The 17249-nt window shown below is 36.1% G+C and overlaps 1 protein-coding gene across 1 annotated transcript; it reads left to right on the top strand.

The window, feature by feature from the left end:
- The first annotated feature begins 269 nt into the window (after window positions 1-269).
- LOC5569582 (60S ribosomal protein L22) lies at window positions 270-11165 on the top strand. The gene is made up of 3 exons (XM_011494642.2): window positions 270-375; window positions 620-796; window positions 10851-11165. The coding sequence occupies exons 1-3, from the start codon at window positions 364-366 to the stop codon at window positions 11115-11117; spliced, it is 456 nt and encodes a 151-aa protein (XP_011492944.1). The 5' UTR covers window positions 270-363; the 3' UTR covers window positions 11118-11165.
- Window positions 11166-17249: the final 6084 nt, after the last annotated feature.

The raw sequence follows: 17249 nt of genomic DNA, 5'->3' as shown, positions 1-17249 counted from the left end.
AACAATGTTGACTTTCGACCAAATTAATGCAATGGTATAATGCTTGTGGTTACTTGGGTAATCTCTCTGATGATGGTGTTAGTTTGCGTGGGCGGGCTAAAAAGGGCTCAACAGCAACGTTTCAGACTCTTGGGCCCTTCTCAAATGTTTGTCCAGAAATGTCGTCCCGTGCCATGGGCCTGGAATTTGGTTTTTATATGAAGCCCCTACTCCCACCCTGGCTTGCGTGACATTTGCGCGGTTGAAGTTCCTCCCTTTTTTAATGATCTCGAATCAAGTTCTGACAGTTCTGAGCGTTGCTACCAACTTTCCAAAATTGAACGGACGGCTTTCTTTTTCGTCCAACTTTTGTAAAGCAACGTCATGGCTCCAGTGGTGTGTTTCAATTTTTCAATAATTTAGTGTAATTTTAGGACAATTTGAATGGTTTTGATGCTCGTGGGGTGCGCGGAATCGTTACGAATTTCGTAGTTGTGCTCTTTGTGCATCGTGGACGTGAAAACAGTGCCGAAATTGTGAAGCTAGTTTTGCTTCGTTCCCCACGTGTATTTGGCCTGTGTTCCTTGGAATGACAACCGGTGGCCTGAGGATTTACAATTTGCTTCCGTCTTCATTTTAGGTGAAAGCCGTCGCGTCTGTCAAGACGAAACCCGGCAAAGATGCCAAGGGTGGCAAGCAGACCAAGAAACAACTCCTGCGAGGCAAGAACGCCCAGAAGAAAAAGAAGGAGCACTTGCGTTTCGGAGTCGACTGCACCAACATCGCCGAGGATAACATTATGGATGTTGCTGACTTTGTAAGTATTGCCGAAAGTTTGTCCTGAGGCTATTGGAAGGGCAATGAATGTGTCCCAGAATATCTAAATTCTACCTTAATAATTCCTACTGGAAGTTCAATTTGTTGATCATAACCTCACTTTCACATCTGGATTTGTTTACCAACATTGGTATGTACCATATCCGGTTGTCAAAAATTCGATGGTTTTCCTGAGTCGAATGTTTCTCAAACCTACGTTGGAACTGGCGAAACCCGTTCTTAATCACGGTTTCAACCCTAATCGAATTCAGGTTCGATCGAACTGAAATTCGCTTGACTTTGGTTTGTTTACGTGTTGATCACCGACCCAGTTCCTGCAAACGAAAACGACAATAGTCCAGGAGAAGTGGATAAACTTCATTTATTTGTCAATTTTCATACAAAATATACTTTTACTCTGCTATAAATTAATTCTAGATGAACCTCTTCCTCTGATCTATTATTCAAATCACAGGGCTGGTAGCAAGTCTCGAAGACTTATTCAGACTCAAGTCAGAAAGGTAACAAACTTACTTTATCAATCCTACGTGTATCGCAGACGAAATTCTACACGTTCCGCTTTACACCAACTCGATTTTTCACTTTTAGAACGTTAAATTTCAGAATTTACAAAACGACGAAAGTAAGATTCTCCACTTTCACAACCTAATCGCTACTTTCGACGCTCCGTTGTATGGAGAGACAAGGTGACTTAACCACGAATCAAAACAAAATACTTCTTGAGTCGAGTGTACACTGGTACAAAAACGTCGTAAGTAACTGATTGAAACGCCTGATCATTTTGTCATACAATTTTTGTGGGAAATGATAGGAACTACTTAGCGTTCTTTAACGCGAGCTGATTGCATGCAAAATTTAAGTGATGTACACGGTAAAAAAAAGTTTTAAAAAGGGGATTCAATTTAAAACAGTTTTAGAAGAAAGGTTGTGATTCTTCTTAATTAACTTTCTCAAAAGCGTATGAAAGTTACTTACGTCGATTTGAAAAAGTAATCGAGAAGTCTTTTTTTTAGAGAGTTGGTCCCTATATAGGGGGACCTGGGGCAAAATGTATCATTTAAGGAAGATGTGCCGAAATGAAGACATGAATGTAGTGCTATAACACACTAATTATACTAGATTGTTGGAAAATTTAACTTTTTTCGAACACTACTCTTGCGTGAATTATTGATGCAAAACGCACCACAACATTGAGCAGGGTGGCCACCGAACCGGGAAAAGCGGGAAAAAGACGGGAATTTGAATCCACCGGGAAAAACCGGGAATTTGAGAAGATCACCGGGAAAATGGTTTTGAACGAACATCTTCAAGCTCCAATCTTCAAATAACCAACCTCCAAAATAAGTTATAGAAAGTAGTTATGTTTAATGATATTGCCATGAGGCATCCGCAATTTTAACAAATATCCTTCAAACATTAATGATTTAATGTTATTATCATATTTCTTAAAAATGTTTCATTCAGTTCAAAGCAATGTTTCGATTTTTTTTTTTGAATTTTTGTTCTTCCACTGTCAGGGCTAATATGTTTTGCACTTTTCTCTAATTTGCTCGACGTTTTGAATCAAAATATAATTACTTATTGCAGATTGGTTTAGCACTCTTCTGTAATTGCTGAATACCACCACTAATCTTGAAAACAAACCTTTATTTATAAAAATTTTTAATATGTCTATAGTTATCTAAGCGACAAAGTTTTGAATAAGGGCTCATTTAAGATTTTAATAATGGTCAAGCTGTTAGAGCTCATATAAAATGTGTAGAATATCTATACAGAAAGCATTACAAGAGGGTGAGTGGATGTCAAAAATGATATTTTTTGTTGTTATTAAAATTGTGAGTGAGCCCTTAGTAAGTGCTTCTAAATGTGTGGCCTTATTTCATCCATATCTGTAAACTCATTTGCTTTCGAACACTTTTTATTTTTACGAAAAAAAATCAAAAGATAAAGAATTGAAATAAATTTAATTACGGTAAAGAACTACTTGGGCATCTTAATGATTTCTTTAGGCACCTGGGACTTTTGTCGGCCAAATTATCTGAAATTCAGCATTAAGATTCACTTAAGATAATTATAAATAAAAGCCAAATCTCTACATTTCAAGAGCAGAGAATCAAACAGAGCTCCGAGCTGAAATTCCGATCGTTTTATCATCACCAGTATGCAACCAGTCCATTAAATTTTCAACGTGAACGGTTGTCAGGTTCTCTAGATCTTAAAATCTGAACTTGAAAATTTGAAGTTTTTGAAGCCAAACTTGGTTGGTAAATTGTTGGTAAATATGGTTCAAAAAGCATTCAAATTAAACCCCTGCCATGTCAAGAGTAGGATCTGTTTTATTAGCACAAGTAACCATCTCTTTCCCATAATAGATAGGGCAAACGCTCCCTTAGTGGAGGTAGCTCCAATAGTGGAGGTAGTGTGTTTTGACATGTTTCGCACTTTTTTATGGCTATGTGATATTTTTCTATGATGTACGATGTGAAAATGATACAAGTTATCGAAAAATATTCATAAAATTTAACCATAAACCTATTTTAAACAATTATTTTGCTTAAATTTTTTGCTCCTTTGCACCTATAGTGGTGCATCAGTACCCATAGTGGAGGGTCCCATAAGAAATCAATGGTTTGCGCCACTAAAGGAACCATTCTTAAAACATACCTCCACTAAAGGAACAGTGTTCCTATTGTTGGTGCAAGGCTTTTTGCAGGGAAATTTCAAATGAATCGTGATTTTTATAATTTGAATGATAGAAGGATTTGAGATCTAGCGATTGATACGCTAAAATCATATAATTCATGATTTTATCACCATGTTTTAGCAGTTTTCGCTTAGGTGCACCACTAATGGTACATTTGCCCTAGCTCCAGCTCCATTGATTTTCGACGAACGCGAGATAAATCGATTCAGATGAATACTATACTGTGCCATAGTTTTCAGAATAAGATTCTAAATAGATTAGAACAATCTAATAGTCAACTCATTGCTCCTATAGTGAAGATAAACAATCAAATTACTATGGAAAAACAACTAAAAAATTGAACCGATTTAAAAAAAATGTTACAGTGCTTTTCAAAGAAAAGGTTTTTGATATAGAAAAAATCTACTAAAGTCGTTGGAAAGAATGGATTAAAAACCGGGAAAATTATGTAAAATATACCGGGAAAAAAGCGGGAATTTCAATATCGAAATTTGGTGGCCACCCTGACATTGAGGCAAGATGCACCATTGTGTTTTAAACGTAATTTCATTTATCGAAAAAACATGAATTTTGGATGATTTTCACGTACAAGATTAAACAATTGTGCTTCAACAGCGGAAATGGCCAAACTTTCATGATTATAGTTAATTTTTTAATGGCTCTGCCTTCGACCAATGGAGTGCATGTTGCCCCGACTAGGAGCTTACCAGAAAATGTTATAGAATATAGAAATCGTTGTGTGATATCGCCAAATCATCGCATCAACAACTAACCTAGTTCTCAATCATCTGTTTTATGGTTGAAGGTTGTAAAAAATCTCAATTCATCACTTTCAAAATAACAAGTGAAATGATCGGCAAAGTTACATCAAAATAAATTGCTCTTCGAATTTATTATTCTATCTCCCCGTTAAATTTTTCAACATGTATAAAATCCTTTTTTAATGTTGAAAGTTAAACTACGATTGGTATATAGTGATCTCACCCACCAATAATAACCAGAATAGGATTATGCAGCATTAAATTTGGTTTGAATGCACGAATAAATTTTGAATAAATCGATTTTATCAACATGCCGTCATCGTCACACAAAACTATTCGTTCCTATTATATGGCAAGATACCAAACTTTTCTGATACTTCAACAAACAACTTTTATGTTTTGAAAGTATTATGAAATTTGTTGAAAAGTATTCTCTAATACATTAACTTTGAATTCTGTAGTAAACTAAGCAAATAATTCTTCATATAAGCTGGTTCTTCCATGTTAGTTGGCTATAGTCGTTAAACAATGCATTTCAACATCCAATATCTAAAAATTAGAAAATATTTTTGGAAACGGCCATGGTTTCAGTAATTCTAATTTGAGTAAATAGCAGTAGTTCGAAGTTTGAAACAAAAAAAATTTCGTAGAAATGAATGAAATACAAAAAAAATAACATTTTATGTTCTTTGTAGAGTTAGTAGCAGGTCTCTTTTAAGATACTTGGTGTCTATTTCAATGCAAGTCTTGAAAAAGTTTCTATTTTTGAAGCAAAATCTCTAAAGTTTTTGTTTTGAACAAAATGGTCTCTTAAGTCACTATATTCATTATATTGCTTGCAGTTAAGGTGAAGAGGCGTGTAACTCAAAGAATCATTAGAATCATCATTGATGTAATAGTAGTACATATTCAACAGGTTCATTTAGATTTTTTTCTGATCTCTCGAGGAAAAGCTTCAAGAAATAACACAGTAATTCCAAGAGATTTGATCTGGAATACTTTCAAAGATTTTCTCTAGAATTTTTTATCGAGTTCTCTCTACCAATTATCCCAGAAATTCATCCAGCGACTTTTCGAAGGATGCTTAGAGGAAAACTATCCCAAACTATGCACTAATTCTACAATCGATTCCTCCAGTTGTTGCTTCCAAGAAATTTTCCATAGATTCATATACAAAAATTTCTTCAAGAAAACCCACAAAGATTTATTCCATAGTTTTGAAGAAATTCGCTTAAATATTTTACCAAGGAACCCCACAAGAATTCCAACGCTTTTTCATGTGAATTCCTTTAGAGTTCATCCATGAATTCCAGGAATCGCTCCAGCAGTTTCTCGAATGGCTATTCTAGAAAATCTATTCGGAAGGAAGGATTCCCCAATAAATAAACTCGATCGTCGATTCATCATAATGCTCCTATAGGTTTTTTTTTTCTAGGAGTTTCTTCAGCATTTCACCCAAACGTTTTCCAATGAATTTCTCGAATAAAATATTCTTGGAATCTTCTAAAGTTTATTCAAGGTTCTACACCAGTTATTCAAGGAATTAGAATTCAGAAAATCCTACGGGATAAGCTATTCGATTAATTTTTGTTTTCAATATCTTAACAATTGATCTCAACAATTGATGTCTCTGAAAGAACTAGCGATCCTTGTACATCAAGAGTTATGTACTTTAAACCTTACAAAAGCTTCATCAGAGTTTACTTTAGGTTTTTTTTCTAAAATATTACTTGTCCAGGTTTTTATCAAAGATTCATTTAATAATTTCAGAAAAAAAATCATGAAATTTCTTTGAAGATATGCTTTCCTGAAAAAAAAAATATTCGAAGAGTTACTTGGGAAATATCTCAAATAATTACTGGGTAATTTCTTAAGAAATCTTAGAAGGAATCTCTAGGGTACATCCAGAAAGTATCCATAGAGAAATTTCAAGTTGAAATGTTAAAGATATCCTGAAAAAACAATGTTGTAGGGGATTCTAAGAAAGATCCAGGGGTGCTTTCTGGAGAAGATACTGTTATTTTAGATGTTCTAAACGGGTATTTTTTAGAGTGCCCAAAAGGAAGTAATGGAAGAATCATTGCATAAGAGTCTGGAGGACTCAATACTTTGTTGGAGAATCTTTGGAGGAATTCCTAATGAAGCTCTGAGGTGTTCTGTGGTTCTCCTTCGAATAATCCATATTGTATTCTTGAGGTTTGTAAAATTATATTGTAGGGGAAATTCCTTCAGAAATAATCACTAAAGAATTAAAGAAATCTTTTTGTTCAAGTGTGTTGAAGCCATTTAAAACCTACTGTTAGAAATGAATTAAAATTATTTAAAAATTAATAATTCGATAATCATTAGAATTTAAGGTGATTATAAAACAAAGCCAAACCTGAATTTTCAAGAGCACAAGACTGAAAAATCTGTCAACAATTCGCGTTGAAAATCAATCAAATTGCTTGCTTGCTTGCTTGGTGGTGACCAATGGGATAAATTTTAAATGCGGAGCGCTGTTTGGTTTCAAGTCTTGTGCTCTTGAAAATTTGAGGTGTGGGGCTTCGTTTTATAATCACCTTAAGGTTTTTACTTTAGCCTGGAATTATTTATTAAGACCTGGAAAAAACTTGAAAATATCAGGGAATTTCATTTCTGTAAACGAGTAGACACTCTGTTGTTAGATCATTTTATTAATTCAATTGTGCTGATTCTGCGCGGCGTGTGAGGTAAGACGAGTCGAATGAGGTGACAATTGAAGACTCGCTCCCATTTGATTATTATCGGCGAAATGGTTCCTCGCCGAAGTTGGATTTTTCTTAGAACCTATGGGAGGTACCTAACTTCGGAGGTGGTGCATTCGATTCGAATCGGGATGTGCTCGAATGCACCCTACTTCTGAAGTGGGGTATCTTGCATGGATGCCGAGAAAAATCCAACTTCCGCGAAATGCGTTTTCTAACGATTAACCGAACTTACAATAACACACGCCGCGCAGAATAAGCACAAATGGTAAGATCTTTGAGGGATAAATAAATGGCAAGATTCTTAAGATATTGCTCAGATTTCGTAAAGTTCTTGGTAAGATACTTGGCCAAATCTTCAATAGATTCCGTGGCAGATGCTCTTTTTGAATTTATGTCAAAAAAAACCAGCTTCATAGAAAAACAATCAAATCTGTGCTGTTACTGCAATAGGGCCTAATTGACATGGGCGATTTCTCTTCATCGATCCGCTCTTTTGCTAATAACTTCGCTAAATTAGATAAATCTGTAATATTTATTGTTAATGAAGCAAGAATTCTTCATCCAACAGCACAAAAATATGTTACGAAAAGAGAATCAGTTTTCTGCAATAACGCAAAGAGAGCAACGGTGAATAGAAATAGATGAATGCAGTTAGGCCCTTATGAAAAACAATGCTGATATGTTCGTGGCGAATTGATTCTCTAGGGATGATAGAATGCTGAGAAAATTGAGAATATCTCTCACTTATCGCTCTCTGTTATAATCATGATCCGCATTACATCATAAGAGTCTGTTTATAATTTTCTGCTACAGTGCATGATAAAAAAAAAAACATCTAAACAAGTGCCAAATTTGCGAAGCACTATTGATGTAGGATGTTCAGGGATTTTTTATCATGTCAGTAAAATAAAACACCTATCCTTAATTACAAATAAGCGAGAAAACCGGTTTTTATCATCGCTCTCTCTTTAATGTTCTCATTTGCTGCTGCTATTTATCAAGCTTGTTACAACTTGTGAAATAATGCCGATTATGGACCGATACAGATGACAGTTGCGAGTCACTTTTTAGTAGTTTGGTGACTTCAAAGTCATTATTTGCAACAAAAAGTCTCTAAAACCAATTTTTTTAGAAATTTTGTCACTATTTTCGTGATCTGGTTATAATGAAAATTAAGGATGAGTCAGCTTTTCAAACGCAAGCACCGAGAAATAGATATTAGTTATTCTAAAGACAAATATAGTGTGATTTGGAAAGTTCTGTACAAAGTTTTGTTAAGTTTTGGATAAGATTCTATCAAAACTTATGTCGAAATCGTTTTCGAAACTAGGTAGGAACTGGCGAAACCCGTGCTGAATCACACCAACCCCAGTGTTGATATGCTCACACTCAAAATCTCAATCAATACGCTCTCCCGTGAGAGCAAACTCATTAGAGATCTGCTTCGCAAATCTCACGCTTGAGATTTTGATGAAAAATCAACTCAATCAACTCAAACCGTAAAAAATGATTCAGTCGCAAAACCCGGCAAAAATTCGTTAAACCCGAATGTTGTTGTTTACGTTAGAAAGGATTAACATAATTTTACCAGACTAACAAGAAATTATTGACGTGTGTAAGTGAACTGTGGAAATACGAGACAATGAGTTAAAAAGGTGAGCCAACTCATCCATTATTTTTTGACTGCTGAGTTGCATTATTGACAATGAAAAATCTCAAGCGTGAGTTGTGAGAAATTGAGTTTTTCACAAAACTGACCAACCCGATTCAGGTTCGACCGAACTACAATTTGCTTGGTTGTTTATGTGTTGGGTCGGTGATCAATCCTAAAAGCGAAAACGGCATTAGAATGCGACTTTAGGCTAAATTTTCTGGCCGTAATATATGAATAAATTTTAGCGAAAACCAGGACCAATATCTTGCTGAATAAATTACTAGTGAACTTTCTACAGTAATCTGCGACTATAGGGTGACTGATCCAGTGGTAGTGTGTGTCCCAATAATAGTGCTAGTTCGGTTTCAACCGTGTAAAGAGTGTGCTTCCGAAAGCCCAAGCAAGCGAGTTCAGTTTGTGCGTCGCCGGAATGATTTTTTTTCTTGCTAGCAGTGTTTTGAAAAGCCCAAGCAAGACGGTTCGTTTTCAGGACGCCGAGAAGTTTTGCTGTTCGCGCTGTGTGAGTGCAAAAATATATTCGTGTTCAGTCGAGGACGGATTATTAACTAGTAAGCTCGTTTCATGCTTATGATAACACATTTTTTCAAGAAAGCACTTTTATGTATTCAAACAAACTTTGTATGGTTTGTCATTACAAGTGTCGGCATCAAGATACATATATTTTTCTCTTTTTGACTAAAAATATCTTTTCAATTGTTCGACATTATGAATGTTGACGCATTTAAAAAAACTTCTACCTTCTACCAAAAACTTTTCATCTCGAGACAAAAATGCACAGTAATACTCATATGTAATTTTCAAACAAAATATGTATGGATCATTACTACAAGTGTGGGCATAATTCCTTTTTCATATAATTTAAAATATATACATATATTTTTCTGCTTTCGCCATTAATAAAAAAAATCTTTTAAATGGTTCGACACTGCAGATGTTGACGTATTTTTTTATCTTCTACCAAAAACTTCTCGAGACAAAATACAAAACTAGCTTTAAGTATAAGTCGTATTTTCCCCCCTTGTCCATGGATCGCATCACCGACCAAAGGTGACTCCCAGATCTTTCCCTCCCTCACTAATAAACACTCTTCCCGTGGTGATTGTGGAGATGCAGAGGTATTCTCGGTCTCTAGAAGCAACAATCATTACACCCTAACATTCTTTCCCCATCCCAACTGACTGTAAGGACTTGGCCGGTGCCGTTATTGATCAATAATATTAGACCTGCTAAAATTGCACTTCGAGAGTAAGTGGAAACTCGCATCCCTTATTAATTTGGATCCTAGTGCAATTCTTACCAGTTCTGATCAATCACGGAGTAGCAACTATTGACATGTACAGTCAGTATATGCTATGCTTAACGAAAGAATTAACGTTTCCAAAAACCGCGTACATCTTTAGAATACGATTATGGGTTTCAAAATGGTTACACGAATTGGTGTCAAGATGCATTCCAGTGCAATATGAAACTTCTCATAAAACAAACGGGTTTACATATCCGTTCGTATGAAAAAAATAGGATTATAGATAACTGCGAATGTGCTCGGAACCTTTGTATGACTAGTTTTATATACAACCATTATAAAACTGTAAGTGTAATAAAACAGTTACAAAAATAAAATCAAATTGCACTTCAATTCTAACTTGCGATAGACTAAGGTCTGCGAACCCCCTCATCTCCTCTTGTAAGAAAAACGGGTTTTGAGTTATATTTAACGACCCCTATTTGCAGTAGCAGAAAGCTTGAAATAAAAAAAGGTTTAATTCGCTTACTGCTGGCTGAAATCAGTCATTATGACGGTGACAGCCATGTTTGGATTCCAACATTTTTTACCTTAACTCCCGCCCGGAATTGTCTAAATTTATTGAAATGGTAATAAAAAGTTTTGATTATGAATCAAAAGTTAATTGATATTGAATCAACAAGTAGGATGTATAAATGTTTTAATAAACTATCCTATTCCTCAATATCGAACCTTCGTTAGAATGTCGGACTGAATTAGATTATGTTAGATTAATCGAACAGTAATGGTGCTCTACATATAAAGGCTCTACATTTTGTTTGATCTTCCTTATAATTGATATTATTCCCTCTCTGCCTCCTAAAAATAAAATAAACTTATTTAAAACCGTATGTTAATTTATTCTCCTTTACTACTTTCCCAGGAAAAGTACCTGAAGGAACGCTTCAAGGTCAACGGCAAGACCGGTAACCTCGGAAACAGTGTGTCGTTCGAGCGCCAGAAGATGAAAGTCTACGTCAACTCTGACGTGCAGTACTCCAAGCGCTACCTGAAATACTTGACCAAGAAGTATTTGAAGAAGAACAGCCTGCGTGATTGGATTCGTGTTGTGTCCAACGATAAGGATCTGTACGAACTGCGCTACTTCAGAATCAGTTCCAACGATGATGAAGAGGAAGATAACGAGTAAGCTTTCGGAATACATGTTAATGGCTTCGCTTTAGGAAGCCAAAACTAATTGTGTCAAAGTGTTGGACATTTTTTAAGAGATCCGAAAGCCGACAGTATTTTAAAGTAGTCACCACACAGTTAAGGATCAACCGAGGGGGTCATTTTTTCAGAATATAATATGACTAAAAGTCATGGTGACGCTGCACAAAAAAATCACCTCCTCGGCACTGCAGAACATAGTACTTTTCGGGAATACACCTCGAAATTCGCGGTTATTTACTAAAAAAAATGTTGATTTTTACAGAGGTTACAAACGTCCATCCCACAGATGTTGATTAGTGGGAGAGGAATGAATCAACGCTAATAAGAATATGGTTGGAATGATATGCGTTAGCGTATTATAATTGGGTCCTAAAAATGTTAATGAAATCTTGTTTTTATTTAATAATACAAAAGAGCATGTTACTGCAACTATTTTAGCATTTTCCCGCTCAAATAACGGCTATATCATGTTTAAACTTCAATTTAAAAATTATGACGCTTTTCGCATTTTTTATGGGCCATACTGTATATTGCACTTGAAAGAGTATTTTTTATTTATTTTGACCTTGTAGATGAACATGGGGTAAACTTAACATCAAATATAAATAGTTTTGAAACAAAAAGATTTCATGATTTTTTTAACCTTGATAAAAAAAAACTCAATGTACGTACTAGCAACACGGCCGAGCTAGCAACAAAGTGCCCTGTTGCAATCCAATTCAACAATGTGAAAGTATGCCTTTGCCAAAACGACCAATGAGAAAGTGGTATTTTTTGACAGGCGATTGGCTTCGTTTTTGTACTTTGACCTGTCACGTCTTGCCTTAGATCAAACCTATCATACATAAGTTCTACAAAAATATCTTGAATTTTTTCCGAACATGTTTTTTTGTGAAAAAAAAATCAATTATTTCCCCACAAAAGTTGAAATTTCATTGGATTTTAACAAACTATTGTTGTTATTATCATTATTATGTTTAACGAGATTTGCAGCCCGCTCATCTCGGTTAACAAACTATCTGTACTCCTTGTGCTGAAAGTTTTCGCTTGGCAAATTTGCTGATAACTAAGGCGGCATCCACGAATTACGTAACGCTCTAGAGGGAGGGGGAGCAGGCTTCAGCGGTATGAAATTTTTCATACCAAAAACCGTTACGAAATGCGGGGTCAAAATTTTCCAATTTTAGCGTTACGTAATAAATTGATGCTGCCTAATGTAAAAGCGAAGTTTGTGAAGAACTTACAAGAGTTTTAGATTTTAGCCGCCATAAAAACCGATTTTTCTACTGTAAGGCTCAAACCCATGAAATTTAAAATTCTCAAACGAGCTTTGCAAAAATTGTTCAAACTGCATGTTCATCTTGGATTTTTTTTTTTTTGCTGAAAAAACTTCATATTTTTACTTTGTATTGTTTATGAAGTATTAAATGTTTCGTGATTTTATTTTTATTGATTGTATATCCAAAATAGCTTTGTCTTAAAAAATAACAATAAATTGAACGAAAATTAAGGATTTGTGAATACTGCAAACATTGCACGCTCTGTATTTTTAAGCAGAGAATCTATATTTTTGATCGATAAGTTTCGACAACAAAGTAACAAATGAACTTAAATGTTTGCAAGAACAAATCTAATTTTTAAACGTTTTTCCTGGAAAGTCGTGAAAAATATGCCTGCTCGTTAGGCGGCATCCACAAATTACGTAACGCTCTAGGGGGAGGAGAGAGTAGGCTCAAGCGTTACGGCTCATACAAAAATTTGAAATTTTTCATACGAAAAACGTTACGGAGAGGGGGAGGGGGTCAAAAATTTCAAATTTTAGCGTTACGTAATAAATGGACGCTGCCTTAGGTGGGTCGTGCACTCGAAAAGTTTGGGAACCTATGCCCTTATTCACAAATTACATAACGCCAAAAACGGCCATTTTCGACACCCACCCAGCCCCTCGTAACGCTTCTTGTATAAACATTTTACAAATTTTGTATGAGCCGTAACAATACGCGGACCCATCCCCTTCAGCGTTATGAAATTTGTGAATGGGCCCTACACAAGTCAATTGAAATACAATGCTAGCAGTCGAGACTGCTATGGACATGGTCACTAGTGTGAGACAAAATTTAGATTCTCGCTCCAGTCCACTTTTTGGATAGCATTTAGGTCCAATACCAACTGTGCAAAATTTCAGCTCGATCGGAGAAACTATATTTTAGCGCCAGTCGTTCAAAGTTTGTATGGGAAAACTTACTTTTGCAAAGAAAAATCGCCAAAGGTCGCTCATTGACCTCTATAAAAATTCTGAACACATACCTCGATAGGTAGTTTTACGATGAAGAATATTGCCGAAGACTGACACTTGTGAAAAAAGTTATTCAATGAAAACCTATTGGCAGGGCGACGTTGATTAACACGTAAAGGAATAACAATAATAACAAAATCGGGCAAAATTTCCGAATAATCTATGCTTAATAACTTTTTTCACAAGTGTCGGATTGCTTTGCGGTCTTCGGCAATGTTGTTCATCGTAGATATATCTATCTAGATCTGTGTTCAGAATTTACATAGAGGACAATGGGCGACCTCTGGCGAGTTTTCTTTGCAAAAGTAAGTTTTCCCATAGTAAATCCCATACAAACTTTGAATAGCTGGCGCTAAAATATAGTTTCTCCGATCGAGCTGAAATTTTGCACAGTTGTTATGGGATCTAAATGCAGGTGGGGATTGCTTATCAAACCTTCCGGTCCGCCTCATAGTTACGTACTATTTGGTGCTGGGTGTAGTTCTTGTTTTTCCAGCTGTATTGAAAAGCATGAGCCATAGTCTTTGGCATACAATCGGGTCTTTCTTTAGCAGAAAAGAACCGAAATGTCTATCGACGACCGGTGATTGCTAGCAGATATAGTGGAGAGCTTGTCTTGATACGTTCATCGCTTCAAGCTAGTTGAAAAACTGAATACACTGATTGCCTGTCGATCAGAGCCGAACTAGGCATAGATCGTCTACATACATCTGAATCTACATGTCTCCGATGTATTACATCGTTCCAGGTGGGAGTTATCTGATATGTGAATATGGTACCATAACAGAATTTTCCATCTGAACGAAGTGATAAATCATAATATTCCGCAAACTGTATCACACATCTACAGAATGTATTGCGTGAAGTTAAGACACAGCAGAGTATTGGGTACATAGGACCAAGTCCCTGCCGGGTGGCGCGAAACTGATGAGCGATAGACAATAGAATCAACAACACTGCCATAAGGGATAGTAAGCATGTGACTATTGTCGAAACTATGATTAGGAGGCAAATCAACATCCCAAGATCAAATTTTTGTTACAACCCAATGTAGGTATTATTAAATTAGGCTGTAGAAAATGATAAATATCTGATCACTTAGGAACCTTGCAACAGGTAATAAATGCCCGTAGTCTGTTTTATTCGAATACACATGTATAAATTGTTAAAATTGCCGAATCATACGCGGAATTTATTAAACGGATCATGAAATTAGGACTGAAATCATAATGATGATAGATTATCAACTTTCCTTTCGTCTTGCTATTTGTTACCGTTAGAATCACCAAACTGATTGGTTTCCCACTACTTACACCAATACAACAGCACGAAAACTGAAGTATTATAATCGCGCGTTGGAACTTTCAATATCCATATATTACATCAATAGTGAATTCTTGTATGTAGCCAGTATAAATAACAGAATCATCAACTTCTTGAACATTCTTCAACTGAAAACAGGATGCTTGTTTTATCAAACATGCTCAATCTGCACCTAAAATCTCGGATCCAAATAGTTTTCTAAATAAAAATTGTATCTAAATAAAACGTGTAGGCCAACAAAACATAATTGAGTAGGAGTTTACAAGTTACTTAGCACATGAAAAGCAGTTTAAATTAATCTATTACTAGATCAACACTAATGCTCACATTTTTATATTCTCATTTCATCATGGTCCTCATTGCTCGAGCGGAGACGAACACCCTGGAGATGGAAAAATCGACAGCGCTACGATAAGGAAACGTAACAGATGAGAAACTATCGATACATTTATCAATTATAAAACCCCGTTTTAATGTTAACACTTTGTTTCTGTTTTTTCTGTTTTTTTTTCGTTTCAGCAATCAAATAACCGAACCAACTCTACTATCTTTTCGTTTCTTCTTCGTTATACTTATAGTCCTTCTGGTTTAGTGCCAGAGGGACTAAATCTATTTAATGTATCTGAAGCTTGTGGGACCGCTTTAATTCCGGCGCCTGCTTGTGGAAGATCCCGGTGTGCTAAACGGTATAGGACATGTTAACGGGGGAGGCTAGGTAGGTCCTCACCCAGCCCGTGTCTAGATGGGCGGATAATTGTCTGCCAGGGTGTGGATTGAGCAATTACAATTACAATTACAATTGTTATGGGATCTAAATGCAATCCAAAAAGTGGACTGGAGCGAGAATCTGAATTTTTCATATTCGCTCCCAAGACGACAATTCGTCCGGTGGGGTGTGCTGCTGTCGTCATGATGATGGTTGACGAGAGCAATGTCAAACTCATTCATGGTTTCAAAACATTCGGAACAAAATATTTATTTTCACCGCCTACTTCACTTATGTATGAAATTGAATGAGATCCAATGGTAGAGAATTCATTTATCTACCCAATGGTATTTTTAGGGGCAGCGGAGAATGTCCCGAAGCGTGTTTTATTCAAGCGCAAAAATCGCTCAGGCGAAAGTTCCAATGAAACTAACCTCACATATCCTGGTTTTCCAACCTCAAACTAGTGCTCCTACCAGCCGGATCTCAATTTTTATGAAAGTAGTGCAATAATACAAAAAACAAACGTATGTAGAACATAGAGAATGGATATTCCTACCTTTTCCGCCTAACTGTTTCACTGTGAACAGTCTTATATCAGGAAAATAAAACATTTTTCCCCACAGCGGCATGTGATGGATGCGTGAAAAATCAAATCTCTCATCATCTGACTAGTTGCGCTACCAAAGTATAGATGGCTAACAGTATGTTGCATTTTGCGATTGGAAGCGTATGACCGTGTCCCAGGCTAATGCCCAATTCGACTCTCCTAAGCGTGCCTACGAACAACAGTGAGAGATTTTATTTTTAGCGTCGCACTGTTGCCTTGTTTGTGCCGTAATAGACATGACAACCCTAGTTGAGATTTGTGTAGTCGGTTTGAGAATCGTTGGGGCCCATTCACAAATTTCATAACGCTGAAGGGGGTGGGTGGGTGTCCAAACGATGTTACGGCCCATACAAAAATTTAATAATATTCATACAAAAAGCGTTACAAGGGGGTGGGTGGGTGTCCGAAATGACCCCCTTCAGCGAAAATGTGAATAAAAGTGCGGGATTGCATCGAATCATTTCGATGTCTTCAGCGGGGTTTTTGTTTGGACTTCCAGGAATAACCCCGCTGAAGACACCGACTCGATTTGATGCAATCGCGCATTTTTATTATCATTTTCGCATTTGTACAAACTTCTGCGATAGTCCAGTGGTGAAAGAAATGCGCAATATGTATTCTCCAAGCGTCGCGCGTCGCGACTAATATTTGAATAGTGCTGTGTTCACAAACATCGTAATGCTACGTTCAGACTAGAGTTGATATTACGTAATATGCCTATGTTCGTTAATAATCAAGAGAGACTTCTCTTGTTATCAGAAACCATACACAGCAAAAAAAAAGTTGTTGAATATTACATCAAAACTGCTGCAACCAAGTCATTCCCTCGGTTGTGTAATATTACACAGTCCGACGTACTCGCGGGCTTTTGGTGTAATAAATGCGACCAATGTAATTTTGTCGATGTAATAGTTTCAACGTACATAATACAACGTAATCGATGCGATGTAATAGAAAAACTGTGTAATCAAGGCGATTTGACAGCGCTCGGTAATTCTGCACAATAGCGATTGAATTGCTTTTGTATCCTTTTATGCTTAAAGCTGTTATAACGGTTTTAACTCAAAGAAAAGAGTACTGTAATAACATTATTGGAACTTTAAAAAGGATAAAAAGCAATTCATTCGACCATTGAAGAGAATACAAATGCAATCAGATAAAGAATAACTGAATA

The sequence above is a fragment of the Aedes aegypti genome, chromosome 2, assembly GCF_002204515.2.
Source record: "Aedes aegypti strain LVP_AGWG chromosome 2, AaegL5.0 Primary Assembly, whole genome shotgun sequence".
Taxonomy (NCBI): Eukaryota; Metazoa; Arthropoda; class Insecta; order Diptera; family Culicidae; genus Aedes; species Aedes aegypti.
The sequence above is the reverse complement of the archived record's forward strand: the minus strand, read 5'-3'. Positions and strand labels throughout refer to the sequence as shown.